Source organism: Pleurodeles waltl, chromosome 4_1, assembly GCF_031143425.1.
Source record: "Pleurodeles waltl isolate 20211129_DDA chromosome 4_1, aPleWal1.hap1.20221129, whole genome shotgun sequence".
In the NCBI taxonomy this organism is placed as follows: domain Eukaryota; kingdom Metazoa; phylum Chordata; class Amphibia; order Caudata; family Salamandridae; genus Pleurodeles; species Pleurodeles waltl.
The window spans coordinates 913,627,350-913,649,882 of NC_090442.1; the positions used below are offsets into that span (position 1 = coordinate 913,627,350).

At 42.6% G+C, this 22,533-nt stretch overlaps 1 protein-coding gene across 1 annotated transcript in view; it reads left to right on the forward strand.

Annotated features, from left to right (window-relative positions):
* GSAP (gamma-secretase activating protein) overlaps window positions 1-22,533 on the forward strand; it is a 646,974-nt gene that overhangs the window by 105,824 nt on the left and 518,617 nt on the right. Inside the window, exon 4 of the mRNA XM_069229679.1 lies at window positions 19,477-19,546. Coding sequence (XP_069085780.1) covers window positions 19,477-19,546 — 70 coding nt within the window. The remainder of the gene's footprint in view (window positions 1-19,476; window positions 19,547-22,533) is intronic.

Consider the following 22,533-nt stretch of genomic DNA (forward strand, 5'->3'; position numbering starts at 1 on the left):
ATCAGAATCCGATTGAGAGTCGGATGATTGAGAGATATCTTTAACTCTTGTAGAGAGGGTGGGAAGACTCTCGGAAGATGGAAGATCTGAACTATATTCATGGTCGTTGAGTACGGCTGAGGCCATTTGGGAGAGAATTTCTCCTGAGGATAAAGGATTTTTCTGTCCCACATTGATGAGATTAGGGTCTCTGGAATGAGATTCGTTACTTCGTGACCCAGATGATAGGGGTCCCATTAATTCCCTTTGACCATATCTGACCAGAGGTCTGGTAAATGGTTTAAGTGCTTTTATTAGCGCTTGGTTAACAGAATCCTGAACATGATGACCCAAGGCTTGCACCAATCTCTCCTCCATCTGTTCAGGGAAGGGACCTTCCACTTCCTCCTGATAATACTCATCCTCCCCAGCAAAATAAGCCATGGCAGGAAACAGATGAAGTTCAAAGGGGGAGGCAACCCCAGCAGGTAAATATTCTTTTGAAAAGAGTGGATCAAATTTTATGCACCCAGTGCAAAGTGATGTGGGCCTGTAGTAATGTGGAGGGAGCACCTGCAGAAAGCCTCCTAGGCGAGGCCTGAACGTTTACTCGCCCCGTCGGGCGTTCTGAAGGGCAGAATTAATTCCAATGTGCTTCGCGCGCTACCGAGACGGAGACTCCGATGGAAATCGGAATCTCCGACTCCGCGCATGCGCGAGCGCCATGGGAATAGAAATGGAGAGCAGACTGCTCTCCGATGCTGCACTCGCTCGGTCTCCTTTGGAGACCGAGTGAATTCAAATTCCTCCGCCCGGCGCGCACAGCAACACTTCTCAGCTGTGCCACGGGCGGAGAATCAATTCCCCGACAGCGCGATCGGGAGCGAGCGAGGGACGCTCCCGACGCGTAGATCGCGGAATAAAAACAAACGGGAAGACCGAACAGAGTCTCCCGTCTATCGAGTGCCGCTTGCCCTGCTCCCACTCCACGGCCCAGAATTTATAAACACGATAATAACCGTACTTATCTCACAGAATAAAGATGAACAAATATGAGGGACTTAACTTCGGCTGCGCAGCAGCAAAGAAAGAGGAGGAGCTGTAGTCATAGAGACTCTTATAGTTGGGGATGCCCTGGGATTGGACACTATGGACTACTAGGGTTGATGGGATTTGTAGTTTAAATGTTGTTAACTCTTTGGCTGCTGTTTTTCTGATCAGTAAAGAAAGAGAAGCATAATCCGAAGCCTCCGGTCCTGACATAGAATGAGCGTCCCCCTGCTCCTTTTTTTTTTTTTTCTGAAGCTGGGGACTTCGGCGAGAGAGAGCTGGGCAGAGCATAGGGTCCTGTGGGGTATGTGGAAATTGAGTCGCCTGTTCAGGTAGGCTGGTCCGGTGTTGTGGAGGGCTTTGTGTGCGTGGATGAGGATCTTGAAGGTGATTCTTTTCTCTGGGGGGAGCCAGTGTAGTGTGCGTAGGTGCTTAGAGGTGTGACAGTGTTGGGGTAGGTCGAGGACCAGTATTGCGGTGGTGGCGTTCTGTAGTTCGCGGGTGTGTTTCTTGTTGATTCTGGCATAGAGCGCGTTACCGTAGTCCAGTCTGCTGGTAATGAGGGCACGTGTGGCGGTCTTTCGGTGTTCGACGGAATCCATTTGAATATCTTGCATAGGAGGCAGAGGGTGCGGAAGCACGTGGATACAATTGAGTTGATTTGGCGGTCCATGTTGAGTTTGGAGTCCAGGATGTTTCTGAGATTGCGATCTTGGTTTGTGGGGGTGAGGGGGGCTCCCGAGGGTGGAGGGCTACCTGGAGTCGTTCCATGCGTTGGGTTGAGGGCCCATGATGAGTACTTCAGTTTTGTCTGCGTTAAGTTGTAGGCAGCTGCTTTTTATCCAGTTGGCGACTGCTCCCATGCCTTCGCGGAAGTTGTCTGGCTGTGTTGGGTTCGTTGGATAGGGAGAAAATGAGTTGGGTGTCGTCAACGTAGAAGATGATGTTGAGTCCGTAGTTTCTGACGATGGCGTCTAGTGGGGCCGTGTAGATGTTAAATAGCGTGGGGATGAGAGAGGATCCCTGGGGAACTCCACAGGTGGTAGGTGCGGTGTCTGAGAGGAACGGGGGAGTCTTACTCATTGAGTTCTACCAGAGAGGAAAGATCGGATCCAGTCAAAGGCTTTTTCTCTGATGCCGGCCTCGTGAAGTCTGCGTATCCGGATGTGGTGGGAGACCGTGTTGAAGGCCACTGAGAGGTCAAGCAGGACGAGGGCTTCAGTCTCTCCCTTGTCCAGCTGGGAGTGGATGTAATCTGTTGCGGCCATGAGGGCTGTTTCGGTGCTGTGGTGTTTTCTGAAGCCAGCTTGGGAGGCGTGGAGGATGTTGTGGTCTTCGATGAAGGTGGCGAGTTGGCTGTTGATGACTTTATCGATAACTTTCGCTGGAAAAGGGAGCAGGGAGATGGGCCTGTAGTTATTGAGGTCGGTGGTCCGCCAAGGGATTCTTTGAGAGAGGGTTGATCTCGGAGTGTTTTCAGTCGTTTGGGAAGGAGGCGTCTGCTAGGAACCGGTTGATGGTGAGGCAGAGCTTGGGGGCGATGGTTTCAGCGGCTCTGTTGAAGATGTGGTGGGGGCATGGGTCCGTGGGGGCCCGGGGTGTATGGTCCTCGGGGTGTTTGGTCCTCATTGTCTTCAGTGTATCTTCGGTGGTGAGGGGGGTCCAGTTGGTGATCGTTGTTTTTTTTGGTGTCTGGTTCCGGTGGAGGGAGTTCTGCACGCAGATTGCCCTTGCTGAAGTCCTCATAGATGGTCTTGATTTTGTGGTGGAAGTATGTGTTGAGTTTGTAACCGAGATCTTGTGAGGGTGGGATGTCCGTTGCTTTGTTGTTGAGTTGGGTGAACTCCTTGATGGTGCTGAAGAGTCCCTTGCTGTTGTGTGCATGTGAGGAGATTCTTTCTAGGAAGGAGGCTTGTGGAAAGGTACAAGCACCCGCTATAAAGGGCAGTGATCGTTCTAATGCCGCCTGAAAAGACTGTACTGTAATGGCCCTGTTTATGACACCATCAGATTCGTCATCACAAGTTGGCATTACAGTATATGATCTCTTACATTCGAGGAGCCACAGTCTAAGAATGCTTTTAGAAAAAAATCCTGTGGGTCCATTCAGGCAAGTAAATGTGTACAGTAATGCTTCCCTCTATCAAGTCTCCAGAAGATGGTTCATTGTGCCCTGCCAGTTGTTCGGTGGTCCTCAAGACAAGTATCAGTGATGGAAGGGAGGGCAATTTTGGAGGAGTGCTTTCTCTTTGTGATGTCAAACATTCAGTTGGGTTTGGCCCGCATAAAGCGGGTGTATTAGAAAGGGGGAGGCCTTGCCCACTAGTATCCATGCCTATTCAATGGGAGCAGACTGAGTGAGTCAGTCAGACCCTGTAAATTAATTGCCCACCAATATTGAAAAAATGGTTATCATGTCTTTTCTGTATATTGAACAACCATAGAACAGAGCACAGCATTCCAACATTACTTACACATGTTAGCAACAAAACTAAAAGGTGAAAAGCCCCTCAACCAGAAAACTGCAAGAGTAGAGCCATCCTTGAAAATGGAATACACTGGGCGCAAACATTCTGACCTTGATGGGCCCTCCTCAGAAACTGAAATGGCTATGTCAACAGAGTCCACCATGGATCTCTTTCTAACAAGTAGGCCAATCTCCTGCAAGAAAGTCTAGGAAGACCAACACTAAATGTATTGTTTAAACAATCCAGTAGTATTTCACACTTCAATTGTATATACAAAAGAATAAACAAAGGGTTTCTGTTGCTGTTGAATATTCTCCAATATATGTGCAAATAACAGTACAACTTAATATCATAAAAGTGCAGACAACAAAGTGCTCAGGCTAGTGAATAAATACATACAGTATATACAAACAATGACACAGGGAGATCTCCCTGGTTCTATACAGTATTGTTCTATAACAGTGTGCATCTACTTTTGCACAGTGTGGATCAGCAGTGATCTGAGAACCAAGAGATAATTGTTGAAGGTTCAACCCTATGTAAGTGAAAGGTTCTCAAGAGGACCAAGTTGCCTGGCTTAGTAACTGCCTATTGAGGGAGACTGTAAACCCAGACCACTTGTGAGTACTAAAAACACTGTGTCTGAGTGTAATCCACTGATCATAAATCCTAGACAATAAAGTAAACTAACTCCCCAACAAGGAGCACATTCCGTTGTGTTATCAGGCTAGATCAATTCATGTCCAAATCCATCCATTGGGCAGCTGCAAAGAATAACCTAATAATTGAGATGCCACTATATTAGTGGTAAATTGTACAATAGTTCTTTTTAAAAACCCCTCAGCATCATAGTGGATTATGTGCAAAAGTCACTAATAGAATATCGAGGGGCGGGGGTATAGCAAGCCTATAGTTGCCAACTATTTTGACCATGATAAACCCTCTCAAATCTACATGGTAACACCCTACCATAGTCCAGTGACTTGAGAGTCCGACATACAATACTACTTCTACCCAGTCATTGGTGTATACACTGTGTTCTATACATCCATAAACCCTGGCAATTAGTCTAAAAATATACCACTTAGCATGTGTTTCATGCATCACGCAGCACAGGACAAAACACCTCTTGTGCAGGAGTGAAACCGTGCAGAGGTCCATAATCCCCCCCCATCTGAATTTACTCAAAGTGCTGCCCAATCCCCCTCACCCTCAGTCAGTAAGTCTGTGTTTTCAGGTCTGTCAAGTAATAAAAAAAACAGGTTGTCACAACCGTCTGCCACGATTAACCAGTATCAACGATGTGCAGGCATGCATTGCTATGCAGTGTCCTATGCATCTATAGAAACCAGCTCCAGCTACCATTATTCCTACATTCCATATGTGTCCACCTTCCTGGGGCTAAATGACCTGTAATTTGGAGGGCCCCACTGACACCCTCAAACCGAGGGGACCACCATTTCCTTGAAGTTAAATAACCTGTAATGGGGGGGCCCCCCATGCACCTTCCCTGGGGACCACCACTTCCCTGGGGCCAAATGCTTTTAAAATAATGGGAGAGGGGCTGTGCATCCCCGCTCCCGGGTCACATATGGCCCCTGGTTCCACCACCTCCCCGGGGCCAACTTTGAAAAGTAAAGGGGGGGGGCTGTGCAGACCCCCTCCTGGAGCCAATAGTGGCCCCGTGGACCACCACCTCACTGGGCTGGCTATTGCTATTTCCCGGGGTGCCCACACCCAAACATAGCTGTTCGATTTTGCGTAGCGGTACCTATGACGGCTCCCACAATGCAAAGCAAACACTTTGGTTCCAGCGGACGTGAGATGTCAAAGTGCTCCACCTGCTGGAAGTGGAGGTTTCATTTCTTTCCCCGCCCACAGAAATGAGGGCAGGAAAAGAGATGAAAAGAGATGAAACAATTGCTCTTGCACTCAGGGCATTTCTATTGCACACATGTTTAGCAGCTCTCCGAGTGCAATAGCAATGCCATCTCCCAAGGGAGACGGGGAGCTGGCTGGGACAGTGGGGACCTTAAAGCTCCTCCTGCTGTAAATTGGGGAAAAAAAATGCTTTTTGTGCTGGCTGAGTCTCAGGGGGGCCCCTTGACCAAGGCTAAGGGGTTAGGGTATTCCTACCCTGTCTCCCAACAACTGTTTTTTTTTTTTTTTTTTTAGGATTTGGCTGAAGCAGAGTCCCAAAATGGCTGCCAGCACTTTCTGGTTGAAGTGTTGCCAACCGATCAAATCTCAGCAGGAGATTGGGATTATTCGCAAAGTATTTGTGCTTCTAGATATACAAATTTGGATTTCCTTTTAATATCTCAAACTACTGAACAGAGTTACACCAAATAACAACAAGCATTTACAATGCAACAGGTCTCGCGTTTGCTCATGTTAGAGCTGATAGCGTTGTAAACTCCTAACCCGACTTTTCACCTATCGGCAAAAGTGCATTTATGTACGTAACCTAAAAAGTGCAATTAACTATGTAAAGCGCTCGACTTCTGCCAAGCGAAATCATGCTAGTAAATTAGAGGAAAAAGTAGTCCACGAGCCGGACAGAAAAGAGCGAGCCTCGCATGTTTTCTGTACTTGGTCGCTGCGCTCGAGGAGGGCTAGCCACCGGAAAAGGCATGACGTATGCATGCCTTCGACTAGTGAAAGCAAGCAGATTTTATTAGGCAAGCCCACGAACCAATGAAAAAGACTGACGTGACGTCGACAGGGCTCCGAGCCCTTTTCTAAACACTAAAGCGTCTCGCTGCGATACGCATGCGCGAGCGCATGCATCGCAGACTCAACCCTAAAAAGTGTGATCTACAAACCAAAAGCTAACTTTCTGACAAATTTGGTGTAATTCTGTCCAGCAGTTCGGTCTTTAGGCGTATCTAAAGTGCCTATGGGAATTAACATGGAAAACACAATTTTTCATTCATTTTTTATTTATTTATCCTCCACCCACCCTATGCTGCGCCCCCCCCCCCCTTGGATCACCCTAAAAATTTCCATGCACAACAAGACCCAACTTGACACTTTTTGGGGAAAATTTCATGTAAATCGTCAAATTGGCCCAAATATATAGGCAAGTCAATAAACTAGGTCCTAACTATATCTATCTCTAGCTATCTGTCTGTCTATCTATCACCTACTGGTGGTCGCATTAATTTTGGTTTTAGGCATAGGGAGATTAAGTCATTTTCCCAGATTCACAGGATGTCGAGCTTATGCCAAAACGCAAACCTGGTTTCGCAGTCTGCATCTCTAGCTGTAACGCCACACCCTCTCCCCTAAATGAAACATATAATCAAGTGATCAACTGCATAAAAGACCCAAGATAGCAAATAATTTAAAAGTGGGTTGTTGCTATTTGAGAACTCAGAAAATATGTTCTCACTTTAGTTTTTTAGTGTACGAACCATAATGTCTATGGGAATAAGACCCTCTCACTTTCATATTTTCTACAGTAAATGCTGTAGGTATAACCGTTTTGATGACATCAAGATGTCAGGCGTACCGCACTTTTGTAATAAATATAGAATGTTAGCAATCTAGTTGTTCATTAGAATAATGTGGGGAAGCAGAGGTCAGGGGCACGGATCAGATATTTTAGGGCAGAGAGGAAGGAGCAGAGACAACAAGTTGACATCCTGGGCAGGCGGGAGGGGCAGTGGCAGCACAACGCACCATGGAGGGCAGGGGAAAGGGGGACAAGGGCAGCAAACCAACTATGCACGGTTGGCAAGAGAGGCTGTGGCAATAGAACAGACCACTGAGGGCAGAACGAAGAGGCAGTGGCAGTACAAACATACATGCCAGCAGACCCGATTCAAGCAGGAGACATGTAATATTTTTAAGCCTAAAAGGGCTTTATTATGTCTCCTGCCTAAAATTTCCTATTTTTCAAAATAAGTCAATGGGGAAAATCAATTCCCCATGTTATTTTTTTCTCCAAACTCTCTAACCAAGTAAAAATGTAGGTGAGTATGGTACGTTTGCTCACGGAGGGCAGGAGGAATAGCATAGGGGCATGGTCTTGAATAACTGGAGGGAGATGGGCAGGTGCACCAAACTGACCTTAAAGGCAGGTGTCCGGGGTTGCAGCAGCACAATCCACCACAAAGGGCAAGCGAGCTGCAGTGCAGCACAATGGACCACAGAAAGCAATAGGGAGGGGACGAGGCCCATGCACATACCGGACAGACAGGAGGGACAGTTGCAGCATAACAGACTGTGAAGGGCAAAAGGGAGAGGGAGGGGCATGCCAACGGACCAGAGAAGGCAGGAGGTAGGAGACAATGGCCTGTACATGGAAAACCGGGAGCAGGAGCAGCAAGCTGACCATGGAGGTCAGGCGGGATGGGCACTTGAAGTACAACACAAGACTATAATGGCATATACACATACAACGTAAGGAAGATGGGAGGGGGTCAGGTGCAGCAAGTTGACCACACTGTGCAGCTGAGAGGGGCTGTGGCAACACAGAAGACTATGCAAGGCAAGGTGGGGGGTTGGTGGCAGCTGCCATGGTGGGCAAGAGGGAGGGGGCATGCAGAAAGAACCATGGAGGACACAAGGGACGGGAGGGGCTGGACACAGACCAGAAAGAGAAGGGGCTTCACGACAGACCACGCAGGGTAGGCAGGAAAAGCAGTTCCAGCACATCAGACCATTGAAGGAAGGGGGTGGCAGCAAAATGGTCAGTGGAGGACAGGAGGGAGGGAATAGTGACATGTACCTCACACAGGTAGGGTGGAGGTGGCCAAAGAGGCAGCAGTTATCTGACCATTCTAGGCATGCGGGAGGGGCAGTTGGACAGTATGGGAGTACGTCTGCCCCTACGCCCCTGCACAAAAAACATTCTAAGGCCTTTGGTACACCACTGCCAGAAGGCCATGGTTCGGACTGAAAAAAGACTGTTGGTGATCGTCCTTCGGGGACGGCGCCGATAAAGGCCACTCCTCCGTCTACTTCGGAGTCAGGTAAATATATAAAAGGCTCCATTTCAGTCTCCACTAAAAAAAAACATTCTTCGGAGTCGAAAATTCGGCAGTCTGCTTCGGAGCCGAGACCTTCCACAATATTTTCGGAACCGAAAAAACCCTCATATACAGAGGAACAAGGACTTTCAAAGAAATTGAGAGAAACCCATAGAACCTCTGAGGAAGAGTCAGACACTGAGCCCATTTTACAAATTATGGATGAGAGACAATCCAGAATACAAATTTATAAAGACACAGGAAGGATTGTTACTGCACCTCCTTTAAAAAACAAAAGAAAGCTGGCTTTCCAAGAGGAACTGGACACTGTACAGCCACCAGCAAAGGTGCAAAAACAAAAGGAGAAGCCAATACCTCTTCATACTTCTCCTCCTCATTCTCCACAATTATCTGTCTCACCTCACACCAGCCCACCACCAATGCCTTCTCCAACGCACTCATTTTATTCACAAGGAGATATGGCAGACCCATGGGATCTTTATGACCCTGATCCCATCCCAGATAATGACCCAGATACTTAACCATCAAAACCATCTCCACCAGAAGATACCACTGCATACAACCTGGTCATATCCAGGAACGCAGCTTATTATGGGGTGACCATGCATTAAGAGCCATTGGAAGAAGATTTTTGTTTTATTTAATACACTGTCTCCCAATGCTACCAGGCATGGTAAAACACGCAGACCAAATTTTTTGTGAGCCTGTAAAATCTAGGATTATCACCCGTAGAACTGAGAAAAAATATTAGCCTGCACCCTCTTACACATTACATTGGTCATCAGGTCCTTCCAGATTCAGTGGTAGTCAGCGCAGCACGAAAGAGGGCAAATAGCCAGTCTTCACGAGATGCACCTCCTCCTGTTAAGGAGAGCAGAAAATTTGACGCAGCAGGGAAAAGAGTTGCTACACAGGCAGCAAATCAGTGGAGAATTGCCAATTCACATGCAGTGCTAGCTCGCTATGATAGGGCCCATTGGGATGAAATGCAGGATATTACACAGCATCTCCCAAAATAACACCAGAAGAGGGCACAGCAAGTGGTAGAAGAAGGGCAAGTGATTAGTAATAATCAAATAAGATATGCCTTTGATGCTGCTGATACAGCTGCAAGGAGCATAAACACTGCCATCACAATCAGAAGTCATGCATGGCTGCGCTCCTCTGGTTTTAAACCAGGAATTCAACAGGCTGTACTTGACAAGCCTTTTGATAAAAAAACACCTCTTTGGCCCAGAAGTGGACACCACTATTGAAAAACTGAGAAAAGACACCGAGACTGCGAAAGCAATGGGAGCTTTGTACACCACCCCATATAGAGGTTCATTTCGCAGACCACGGTTTCGAGGAGGTTTTGTAAGCACAATCCTCAGAGGCTTCCACCTCCCAAACAAAGCAACCACAACAAAGCCAGTATACATGAGGTGGGTTTAGAGGAACCTATAGAAGTCAATACTTTAGGAATAGAGGTAAATATCAAACCTCTAAACAAACAACATCACAACCTAAGCAGTGACTTCCTTCCCTCCCTTCCACTCCATACATCTCCTGGGAGGGGGGAAGACTACAGCAGTTCCACTCTCATTGGCAAAATATCACCACAGACAACTGGGTATTATCAATTATCCGCAATGGCTATTGCCTTGAATTGATAACCACCCCTGCAAACATACCACCAAGATATCACAAGTTGTCCCCAGAACATACATTTCTGTTACAACAAGCGGTTCAATCTCTACTACTCAAACAAGCAATAGTATTAGTCCACAGTCCCAACAAGGAACAGGAGTATACTCACTATACTTCCTATTTCCCCAAAAATATGGCACCCTCAGGCCCATATTAGACCTCAGGCCCGTCAATCTATGCATCCTGTCAGAACATTTTCACATGGTACCTCTGCAAGATGTCATTCCACTACTACAAAAACAAGATTACATGACTGCTTTAGACCTCAAAGATGCGTACTTTCACACACCCATCCACCCAGCACACAACAAATACCTCAGGTTTGTCATAGCAGGAAAACACTACCAATTCAAAGTGTTACCATTTGGCATAACAGCTACAAGGGTGTTCACAAAGTGTCTAGAAGTAGTAGCAGCATACTTAAGAAGACAACACATCCATGTCTTTCCATATCTAGACGATTGGCTAACAAAATCAAGCAATCTTACACAATGCATAAACCATACTCGTTATGTGATAGAAACTCTGCATACCCTAGGGTTCACACTAAACTACCAAAAGTCACACCTTCAACCAGCACAAGTACAACCGTACCTAGGTGCCAGCCTAAATACACAACTAGCTCTATCGTACCCAAATATACATAGAATACAAGCTTTCCAAAACTTAATACCACTCATACAGCCAAATCAACAATACACTGTAAGATTTATCATGAAGATTCTAGGAATGATGGCATCTTGCATAGCAACAGTCCCACAGGCAAGATTAAACACGAGGCCCTTACAACAGTGCCTAGCACAACAATGGTCACAAGCACACGGTCAACTTCAAGATCTATTGTTGATTGTCCGCCAAACACATATGTCCCTGCAAAGGTGGAATTGCAGCAATTTAATGAAGGGGCGGTTGTTTCAAGACCCTGTGCCTCAGACCATAATTACAACAGATGCAACAATGGTCGGATGGGGAGCTCACCTAAAAAATCAAACCATACAAGGTCAATGGGATGTCAAACAGAAGCAGCTACACATAAACCAGTTAGAATTGTTAGCAGTGTTCCTTGCCCTAAAGGCATTTCAACCTCTTCTCAAAGAGAAGAATGTTCTCGGAAAGACAGACAACATGACAACCATGTATTATCTCAACAAACCGGGGGACACACATTCATCTTAGCTGTCTCTTCTAGCCCAAACAATTTGGAAATGGACAATTCACAATGAAATCCATCTACTAGCACAATACATTCTAGGAATAGACAATCATTTGGCAGATCTCCTCAGCAGAAATCACCAACAAACGCACGAATGGGAGATTCACTCACAAGTACTTCAAAAGTATTTTAAAAAATGGGGAATACCAGACATAGATCTATTCGCAACAAGTGAAAACGCAAGATGCCAAAACTTTGCATCCAGAAACCCACATCCCCTATCCAAGGGCAATGCTCTATGGATCAATTGGTCAGAGATATTTGCTACGCTTTTCCCCCCTCTCTCACTTCTTCCATTTCTAGTCAACAAATTACGTCAAACATCTCTCAACATGATACTCATAGCACCAACCTGGACACGCCAACCTTGGTACACCACACTATTAGACCTATCTTTAGAACCTCACTCCAAACTCCCAAACAGGCCAGATTTGTTAACACATGACAAAGGTCAAATAAGGCATCCAAACCCCAATGCGCTTAATCTAGCGATTTTGGGTCCTGAAATCATAGAATTTGGTTATTTAAATGTTCCATCAGAATGTATGGAAGTAATTAAACAAGCCCAAAAACCTACTACTAGACAGTGCTACGCAAACAAGTGGAAAAGATTTGTCTACTATTGTCAATCTAAAACCATAGAGCCACTTACACTATCTTGTATAGATGCTGTATGTTATTTGCTTCATTTACGGAAATCAAATTTGGCTTATTCATCCATGAAAATACACATTACTGCAATATCTGCATACTTACAAACTATTCAACATACTTCTCTATTCAGAGTTCCAGTTATCAAAGCCTTCATGGAAGGATTAAAACACATTATTCCACCCAGAACACCACCTGTTCCTTCTTGGAATTTAAGTATTGTACTTACCAGACTCATGGGACCACCTTTTGAACCCATGCACTCTTGACAAATTCAATTTTTAACATGGAAGGTTGCCTTCCTTGTAGCTATTACTTCTTTAAGAAGAGTTAGTGAAATACAAGCATTCACTCTTGAAGAGCCTTTTTTCCAAATGCACAAACATAAGGTTGTTCTATGAACAAATCCAAACTTTCTAACAAAAGTAGTATCTCCTTTTCACATCAGTCAAACAGTGGAATTGAAGAGTCTTCTTTCCACACCCAGATTCTGTGGCAGAAAGGGCTCTTCATACCCTAGATCTCAAAAGAGCTCTTATGTACTACATAGACAGAACTGAAGATTTTAGGAAAACAAAGCAACTCTTTGTTGCTTTCCAACAACCACATACAGGTAATCCTATATCAAAACAAGGATTAGCAACATGGATTGTTAGATGTATACAAACATGTTATATCAAAGCAAAAAGGCAACTCTTGATCACTCCTAAAGAACATTCCACAAGAAAAGAAGACGCAACAATGGCTTTTTTGGGAAACATTCCAATGGTTGACATATGTAAAGCAGCAACATGGTCAACCCACTCATACATTTACAAAACCCTACTATATCGATGTGTTCTCACAGCAACAAGCCTCTGTGGGCCAGGCTGTCTTAAACGTTATTCCAAACAACTTCAACTCCTACAGACTAGCCACCGCTTTTTTGAGAGGACTAACTGCTTTGTAGTCTATGCATAGCATGTGTATCTGCAGCTACATATGCCATGGAACGGAAAATGTCACTTACCCAGTGTACATCTGTTTGTGGCATGTAGTGCTGTAGAGTCACATGCACCCGCCCTCCTCCCCGGAAGCCTGTAGTCATTTAAGTTTTTAACATATGTATATACATTTACATTTGCATGGACATCTCTTTGTATTTCTATACTCTATCACTCCTTCCTTCACCCTCTGCAGAAAACAATCTATTGGAGTCGATGCCCATGCGCAATGGAACCGAGAGGAGGAGTCACTCGATCCCATGACTCCGAAAAGACTTCGTCGAAGAAAAACAACTTGGAACACTCCGAGCCCAACACTGGATGTCGGAATGGATATGCATAGCATGTGAATCTGCAGAACTACATGCCACGAACCGATGTACACTGGGTGACATTCTCTCTCTCTCTCTCTCTCTCTCTCTCTCTCTCTCTCTCTCGATAGATAGATAGATAGATATTAATTCATGCTACCAATATTGCCACATTCCGTTTGCGTCATTCTTCACGCAGCATATGTGAGCACCTCTCAGGAGAGTATAACCCATGCTAAGGTCCATAACGTATGCCATGGCAACTTAATCAAAGTACTGCAAAAATGGCCGTAATTCTAATTCGGTTAAACTCTGAATGTTTTCTGAACTGTCAATCAATACAAATGAAAAGTATCGCAATTGTGGCAAAAATACGAGGACCCAGCAAAGTGCCTCCATGCGGAGAGTGAACCTAGCAATTCTCCCCACCCCTCAGCTGTCTGTCTGACATGCGGTGTCCTGAAGACTAGAACATCGACCGATTATGCCATATTGGGTGGACAAATTACAACATCGATCAAGAATAGAAAGATGCTTTGGCTAGTCTGTATAAGCGAAACAGTGTATCCAGCCACCATGTTTGGGAAGAAGACTCATACCTACAATCAGATCACTAATGAAGTCCTAAATAATTCATAGTTAATCCTGATCATCTAGTCTCAGGTGCACAAACGCTAATGAATTGGTATGTATCCAAGGAGAAATAGACTGACACTTGACCTGACGCTGTTCCAGAAATCAATCTAAAATCTATGGGGAACCAGGCTACCCTACAGGATAGTCATAATATCCTGGTATTACTACATGACTGCCACTATTTAGCTCTACAACGGTCACTTATATTTAAATGTGTATGTACATTCCCTGTTCCTGACTTCTCCAAAGAGTCATCGTAACTGGTTGTACAGAGTACAAATCCTAAAAACTTAGAGTACAAGGCTTCAGCAAACACACTCATGACAAATAACCAAGTCACTAATCTTTGTGTTGAAAGAGTCATTTCTATTTAGAGTGTACAAGGAAGCCAAAGGTATCCCATGTGTCTTTTACTTACATGTAACAGGTGTTCCTCACAATAGACATTAACATCCCTTGAAGCCTCCTTAGGGGGCAGTTAGGACCCTTGCGAGTCAAACTGCCAAAGAGCAACAATCAACCATGTATTAGTCACAATTGGTAACTGGCCAATTATAACATAACAAGGCGGTGATAAGCCTATCCGTATGCAATAGTGCCTTGTATTGGCCAAAATGTCAATCAATCAGTGTCCATAAACAGTGCGGGTGGGGCGGTAGGGGGCCCCAGTAATCTGTGATTAGTGGTCACAGAGGGGTCCCAAATCAGTTGCAGTTCCAGTATATCACTTCATTGTTTAAGAACCATGAGACGTCTTAGTTCATTTAAATCATTCAGTCCTTTGATTGTGCTACTGAGCATGCCCACCCATTTGCATTCCCTGCGATCTAGGACATCACTTCTCTAAACAACTGTTCAAGGTGACAACCTCCGCCACTTGCCAATATGTCGTTCTCCATGTGCTGCAGTTCATGGTTGTGACGCAATAGTGGAGCTCATTTGAATATACACCATATCCTGCTCCTGTGTTAAGTGTTGTGCTGTTTGACCATTTGAGATGTTTGCCCTACATACCATTTTGTATATATGGACACCTGATGAAATATATAACATTTTTAATGTTTGCAATTGGAGAAAGTTCTGAGTGTGAAGGTCCTTTCAGTGGTAGTCAAGACCTTAGTGTTTGCAGTCAATGCGCAAACCGCACAAGCACTGCACCTCTGATACCCAACCAATGTAGGGAGACCCCCAAAGTGTTCTGGTCTCATCGTTCCTAGGATTGTCTCTGTGAGCCCTTACAATATAATCCCAAATATTTCTATTGTGCTTGAACACAGATAAGGGTGACTCCTTAAATGTTTTGCTTATCAGTTGCCAATTCTTCTTGATAATCTTCTGTGCCTCACAACTAGTGGGTAAAAAGTGCTGACCATCACTACTCTTTCATTGCTGCCTCTAATTTAGGTTTGAGGGTGGCCTTCCTATGGCAAAACAATCTTGTTCCATAGCTCTTGGAATAATCTCTCTGGGATACCACTTGCCTAAGAGTTTGTTTTTCAATTCTACAGCTTCCTTGAAGAAGCCCTCTTTAAATTTACAACATCTCCGTAGATGTAAAAATTGTCCATACGAGAGATTGTCCTTGAGTGTATATGGATGATGGCTGTTACATCTTAGTAATGCATTGGTGTCCGTGGGCTTCTTAAACAGGTTTGTGTACAAAGAACCCTCTCTGCGTCTCACTAAGAGATCTAGGTAACTGATCTCATGCTGGCTATAATTGGTTGTGAATTTAAGATCTATGATCTGTAGATTAATCCACTTAACAAAATCATTAAGTGTTGAATTATTGTCCCCACCAAATCAGGACTATATCGGCGATATACCTTTTTCCATATTTTGATCTGACCAGAGAATGTGTTACTCTGGTGATAAATGATGATCTCAAATCATCCTGCATAGAGGTTCACTACATTCATGGTAAGTTTTGCGACTAGTTGCCGGTTTCTTTAGATGTATTCAACCCAGTGTTGACATGCATGGCTGGGTAAAAATAATATTTTATGTCGCACTCTGCAATCACTGGACTATGGTAGAGTTTTACTAAGTTGAATTGTGCAAGGTTATCACAGAGAGACGTTTGGCACCTATTGGCTTGCTATACTCCCTCGATATTCTATTAGTGACTTTTGCACATGATTCGCTATGGTGGTTTTTTAAAACACTGTACAGTTGACCATTTATATAGTGGAATCTCAGTTATTAGGTTATCCTTTGCAGATGCCCTCGGATTGACTTGGGCATGTATTGATCTAGGCTGATACACAACGGAGTGTACTCCTTGTTGGTGAGTTAGGTTACTTTATTATCTGGGATTTATGATCAATGGATTACACTTTGATATGGCATTCTTAGTACTGACAAGTGGTATGGGTTTCTGACTCCCTTTATATGCAGGTGGTAAGCCGGACGACTTGGTCCTAATGGCACCCTGTCACTTACATAGGGTCGAAACATCTGCGATTATCTCTCCTGGATCTCAGATAAATGCTGATGCATGTGTGTTATAGAACAACATTGTATAGAACCAGGGAGTTTTCACTGTGTCTTTTTTGTATATATTGTATGTACTTATTCACTCACTTGAACACTACATCGTCTGAACTTTTATGATATTAAGTTGTACTAATATTTGTATATATTTTGGAGAATATACAACAGCAACAGGAAACCCTTTTCTTATTTGTCCCTTTGTACATTCAACTGAAGTGTGAAATACTACTGAGTTGATTAAATAATACATTTAGTGTTTCTAGACCTTCTGGCAGGAGGTTGACCTACGTGTTAGAAAGAGACCATAACCATTTTCAGTTCCTGGTCAGGGCCCATCCAGGTCAACATGTTTGCACCCAGTGGGTTCTATTTCCAAGGATGACTCTTCTCTTGCAATTGTCTGGTTCAAGGGCTTTTCACCTTTTAGTTGTGTTGCAAACCTTTGTAAGTAATGTTGAAATGTTGTGCTCTATTCCATGGTTATTTGATATACAGAAAAGATATGATAACTGTTTTTTCAATATTGGTGGGCAGTTTATTTGCAGGGTCTGATTGACTCAGTCTCCGCCCGTTGAATAAGCACTGAAACTAGTGGGCAAGGTCTCCTCCTTTAATGTACACAATTGTTGTGTGGCCCACTCTTGGTACAGCTTTATATGGGCCCAATCCAATCTGAATGCTTGACATCTTATAGAGACAGCACTCCCCCAGAGTTGCCCTCTCTCTCATTACCAATATTTGTCCTGAGGACCAGGGAACAATTGGCAGGGCACAATGAACCATCTTCTGGATACTTGGTAAAGGCAGGCACTACTGTTCATTTCCTTGCCTGAATGGAGTCACAGGATTTTTTTGGAGAGCATTCTTTGACTATGGCTGCTAGAATGTAGGAGATGATATACTGAAATGCCAAACTGAAAATCATTCTGATGGTGTCATAAACAGGACCCTTACAGTATACACTGTTTCTCTTCTAACAGGCTGCATTCGAATGATCTCTTTCTGCTGTAGCAGGTGCTTGTACCTTTCCACAAGCCTCTTTCCTTGAAGACTCGAAAATAGGTCTAAATGCCAATATGAAGGAATATTCCACATCATAAACTTATTTCCAAAACCCATTTTATTCCCTTGGTGTCACTCTTCCTAGACTGAAGGCCTTTGCCATAGCATCCATCCGGACCGATGACATTCACAGCTCCTCTGCAAATGTTATGTGATTGAGCCCACTTTAAGCTTTGTAAACAGGCAGGGTGCTTATTGAAAGTGATTCTAGCATGAAAATCCAGAACTCTCTTGTTAACGATGGCCTGAATGACAGATCTTAGAAGTAGAAGAGGTCTTGCATCTATATAACAAAGCATACTTCCTCTTTTTAAATGCCTTCATGACCTAATCATTTCAGTCCAAGATGCACTACCTTGGACAGTGGTGTACCACCACATATGGTGATGTGCTGTTTCAGATACTACTGCTAACACTTTTTTGAATAGAGAATGATAATTACGAATAAAGAACTCAAACTAAAATTGGCTCACAATAAAAAGAAAAAAACCAGTAAACATTCAGGCTCCCAGAAATCCCATATTTTTCTAAATCTGATTATCCCAATCCATTTGAACAGATGCACTCTAGAATTTGGACACAATACATTTCCCAGTCTTGAAATAATTGGAGAACTAGACAGTTTCCAGTATGCTGTAATAATCGACTGAGCAACAACCATTGAAATAAAATGTGTTTAATTTGAGCAGTAGAGCTATCACCTTTATCAAGAGAACATTCAAACAGGACTATGATAAAATTGAGAGTGATGTATATTTGGGTTAATTGAGACATGATTTTAAACATTTATGTCAGAATTATTTTAAGTGTGCTTAGGTCCAGATCATGTGCAACTTTTTTGGTGAAACCTGATTCAGACATGTAGCACGTGCTAAATGCTGGCAGGTGCCAATTGTATGTTAAAAAAGGAGGTGTACAGGATACATTTGCTGCGAAAAATGTACACAGTGAAAGTTGGTGTGCCTAGTTGTTGGTAAATTCAAGATTATTTCTAGTTTATAACCATTTGTTCTCCTTGGCTCACTTATTAGCAATTTTCTCCAAATGTTGGCCTGCGAGTGGTGGTGTAAAAACGTATACCAGTATCCTATAACTTTTAACTCAGGCATAAGTAGCATTTGGAGAATCCCAGCCAGCTCCTCCAATTTGGTGAGGAGGGCCTTATCAGCAGTGCTCACTAGGTGAAGAAAAAGACATCCAAAACCAGCTCTTTACAGACTGCTCCTGCTCAACAAACAATTGTTTGGGCTGCTAATGTTTGACCAGGATAAAATATGATGATGGAACAAATCCACTGTCTAGCCATGTCTTAATTTGTAGTTGGGTCAAGAATGGGGAAATTAGAGTACAAATAGTCAGTTTGGTATAAAGGCCAATTGAAGGAATCTTGTAAGACCTAAAAATCGTTCCATTCCTTTAAAAAAAAAAAAATCTTTTAGATTAGGTTTAGTTTGCATTAATATTTTTGGCAGATTTAAGAACACATAGAATGTTTGGAATTTGTCTTATTATAATCTTGATTACTGCACTATAACTATGAATAAATCCTACTTGCTCCACTAACTGTTGAAGGTAGCAAAATGTAAAGCTAGTACTCTGGCTGCCTTTAGAAGAAAATGATAGCTCAGAGCTTATCTGTGCCTCTCATTGCTACTAATGAAATTACATACAGAGGAGTATAATGTGGCGGAAAATATTGTCATGTAAAATTGTTGGGAGACTTGTGAATAAAAACAATTAACAATGGTAACATTAGCATTTTGATTATTAATCATATGGCTCATCTAATTTGAAATTAACCTTTGAAACTTGACAGGACCTATCTAAATTCCTGAAAATGTGCAGAAACCTCTTCAGCTGCAAACAGTCATTATGGAGCTGAATGTAAATTAAAAGTGCCTCCTAAATTGTATCTTGTAATAACAGAGAAATGTGTTTCCTTAGTTGCTGTACACCTATCAAAAAGACGTGCTTGTGGTTAGCTGTTCAGTGAATAATGAACTTACATTACTTGGTAAGTATAGTTTTCTGATTTTTATTATATTTAAGAAATTGTCCATATAAGAATGGTGTTGGGGTTATTAGAAGTAAGTTTGCAAAGTAACCATTCCAATTTCTTGTTGTTTGAGTGTTTATGAGCAGTGAACATAACGCATGCATATTGTACATGGGATATTTACACTAATCAGTAAAGTTTACCCTCAAATCATGCATTAGTTTATGGGCCCCAAGATTAGCACAAGTGCTAACAAAGGTTTATACAAACCAATTAAAGTGCTGTCTGATGAACTGAAATTCAAACCAAGGCTGTTCATCAAATCATTCAGATAATGACAATAATTAATTTTCGAACCATAATGGATTATTAAAAGTTACATGGGTAACAGAAGGCAAAATCATCAATTTAGTATTGATCAATCAAATATGAATGTGTCAAAAAATATGTAGGTCAATAAAATCAAAGTTCTATTAGAACGAGAGGACAAACAAGCTTAACATTGTCTCAAAGTTAAGGGCTAGGTAAAGTCATTTTTTTCTCATATGGAGTACTGTCAAATCTCCTTCTCTGCTTTGTTTTAGGCTAAGCCTAAATCTGTAGGCGTTCTGGAGTATACCCTACTTAGTGCTACCTCAAGTGATACAGTTGTAACATTTACTACACTTACACATGGTTCCCATAATACGATCCTAAAGGGTTAGAGTGAAAGGATACAATCTTGGGCTCAGTAGCTTCTCTTGATTGTCCGCGATAGCGCCATTCTTCAAACTTACATTAATCTGCAACAAATTAGATACATTGGACCAGCCTGTGTTCAACCGATGTCTTCTCCGATTTGATACCAATTAAAACATTCCAAGTTTATCACAATGAAAAAAAAAACCTTTTGCATGGGAAGGAAAGTAAAAACATCATGTTCATTACTTGGGACTTCAGCTTCACCCACAAATCTCACAGGCAAGATGGCAGTTCCATGGGGGCCTTTTTAAAATGAACCTACATAGCTATGGAAAAATCTAAATCTGAACAAAACACATTTAATAACATGTCTGTGCTTGAGGTTAATGTTGATTTAATGCATAACATTTAATCAAAATAGTTCCCTCCCGTTAACGAATAAAATTGCTGAGCGCTCTATAAACATACATTTTAAATGTGAGCTACGTTCATGAAATTGCAAACCGTCAAATTGTGGTCATATTGTTTAACCTCTTAGCTAGCATCTAATAATTGCAGAAGTTTCAAAGCACTAGGATCAAGTTAGTTAGGTAATATGGGTTTATATAAGATTTATTTGCTCTTAATTTCACAGGGAAAAATAGAACGTCTCTTTGATTCAGCAGCCGCTCGACATGATGAAATGGGGAAAATGTGGGTAATGTGTTATGTTTTACTGCTAGTAAAAAAATCTTAGTAGAATCTCTTAGAATGCAGATGGTCCATATCTTTTTGATTGGTGTATTGCAGGACAACTTTTTTTAGAATCATTTTAAAGGAGGCCTTCAAGATGGAATGGTTGTCCATCAACCGACACTGCCAAGGGATTGTTTATATTTCAAGTTCGGGAATGTTTTTGCAGGTATTTTCTAAATAGAAAGGAGATTGTGTGCTTTTGCCTTTCATATGTCTGTCAAAAGTTATTTTACCTGTGCTGAACAAAGGGCTAGTTGCAGCATCTCCACTTATGGCTTGGACAAGTATGGATCTACACAGGCACGTGACCTTGCTTAAAAATCTCTTTACCGTTAAGAACCAGGTAGTTTTATGAGCACCAAATGGTTGCCTCATATGACACGTAGGGCACCTTCGCTCTCTATGCCACTAACTGAGGTTGCAGTGAGCAGTTTCCCAAATGATGCCCCCATCCCTACATACTGGTTAGGATCACTTTGTTGTAGCAGTTAGACTGGCCACGAGACCACTGCTATCTTTGAATGTAAGGTGCACATACTCCTTTACTCACTACTATTTAGTGTTTGTCTTTAATGCATAGATTAAACTTTCTATAGCTTTTATTGAACCTGATGATCCTGCATTTCTGAAGATTTACTGTGTGATAATTACTACTATGATCAAATTTAAGGTGGTTCAGAAGTAGACGCATCTGCATGTGACAGACAGTAATATGTTGATCACATGGAAGCATATAGGAATGTGAATTTCTCCAATTCTAGGCAGGGATGGGAGCTGATATTCTCTAATAATACATACGGAGGTCAAATATAAAGAAGGACGGGGACAAGGACAAGTTGGCACCCTAATTAAACATCTGCCTATATCCAGGTTCTTTTACTCAAGAACTAGCAGCAGCCCAAGCACCCTTGTACTATAATTCAGGGACACCAAACTTGCACATTTTCACAAACACCAAAAAATAATCCACCTGTTGAAGTCCAATTTGAGGTGGATGTTTGTGCAATGTAGGCAAATATTAATATTTTTCTTGTTTAAAGTGATAGCAATCAAATTTTAGAAAACACATTTATTGGTAAGAGGAGAGTGCTGCATACAGAATCTCGTCTATGATATTGCAAACATGCAATTATGCTCCACTCTTTCAGTTTGGACAACTGTATGCTAAAAAACAAAACTTTGCTTGAGGGGCAAAATGTGATCAGTTACAGGGAATTTGAATAGGAATTTCAACCCCCCCCCCCCCCTTTTTTTTTTTAAATGGGGACCATAATCCTAACATATGACCATATATATTTTAGAAAGGATCGATCCCACTACTCTGAACCATTGAAGTACAACCCCAACCACATCCACTGGAATGTGGCACTAATGAGTGTGCTGGTCAATGGGTTTAGTATTATGAGACTACACATCCAGATTTCTAGATTTGATGAATTGCCAGTATTTACAAGCGTCTTTTTTTTGTATCGATCTGAATATAGATGCTATTTCAAATTTGCAAGCACAATTTTTATTTTTTATTTTGCCAAGTTGATCTTCCACAGCTGCCTCGTCCCTTTCCTTTTACACTTGTGACCACTGCGTAT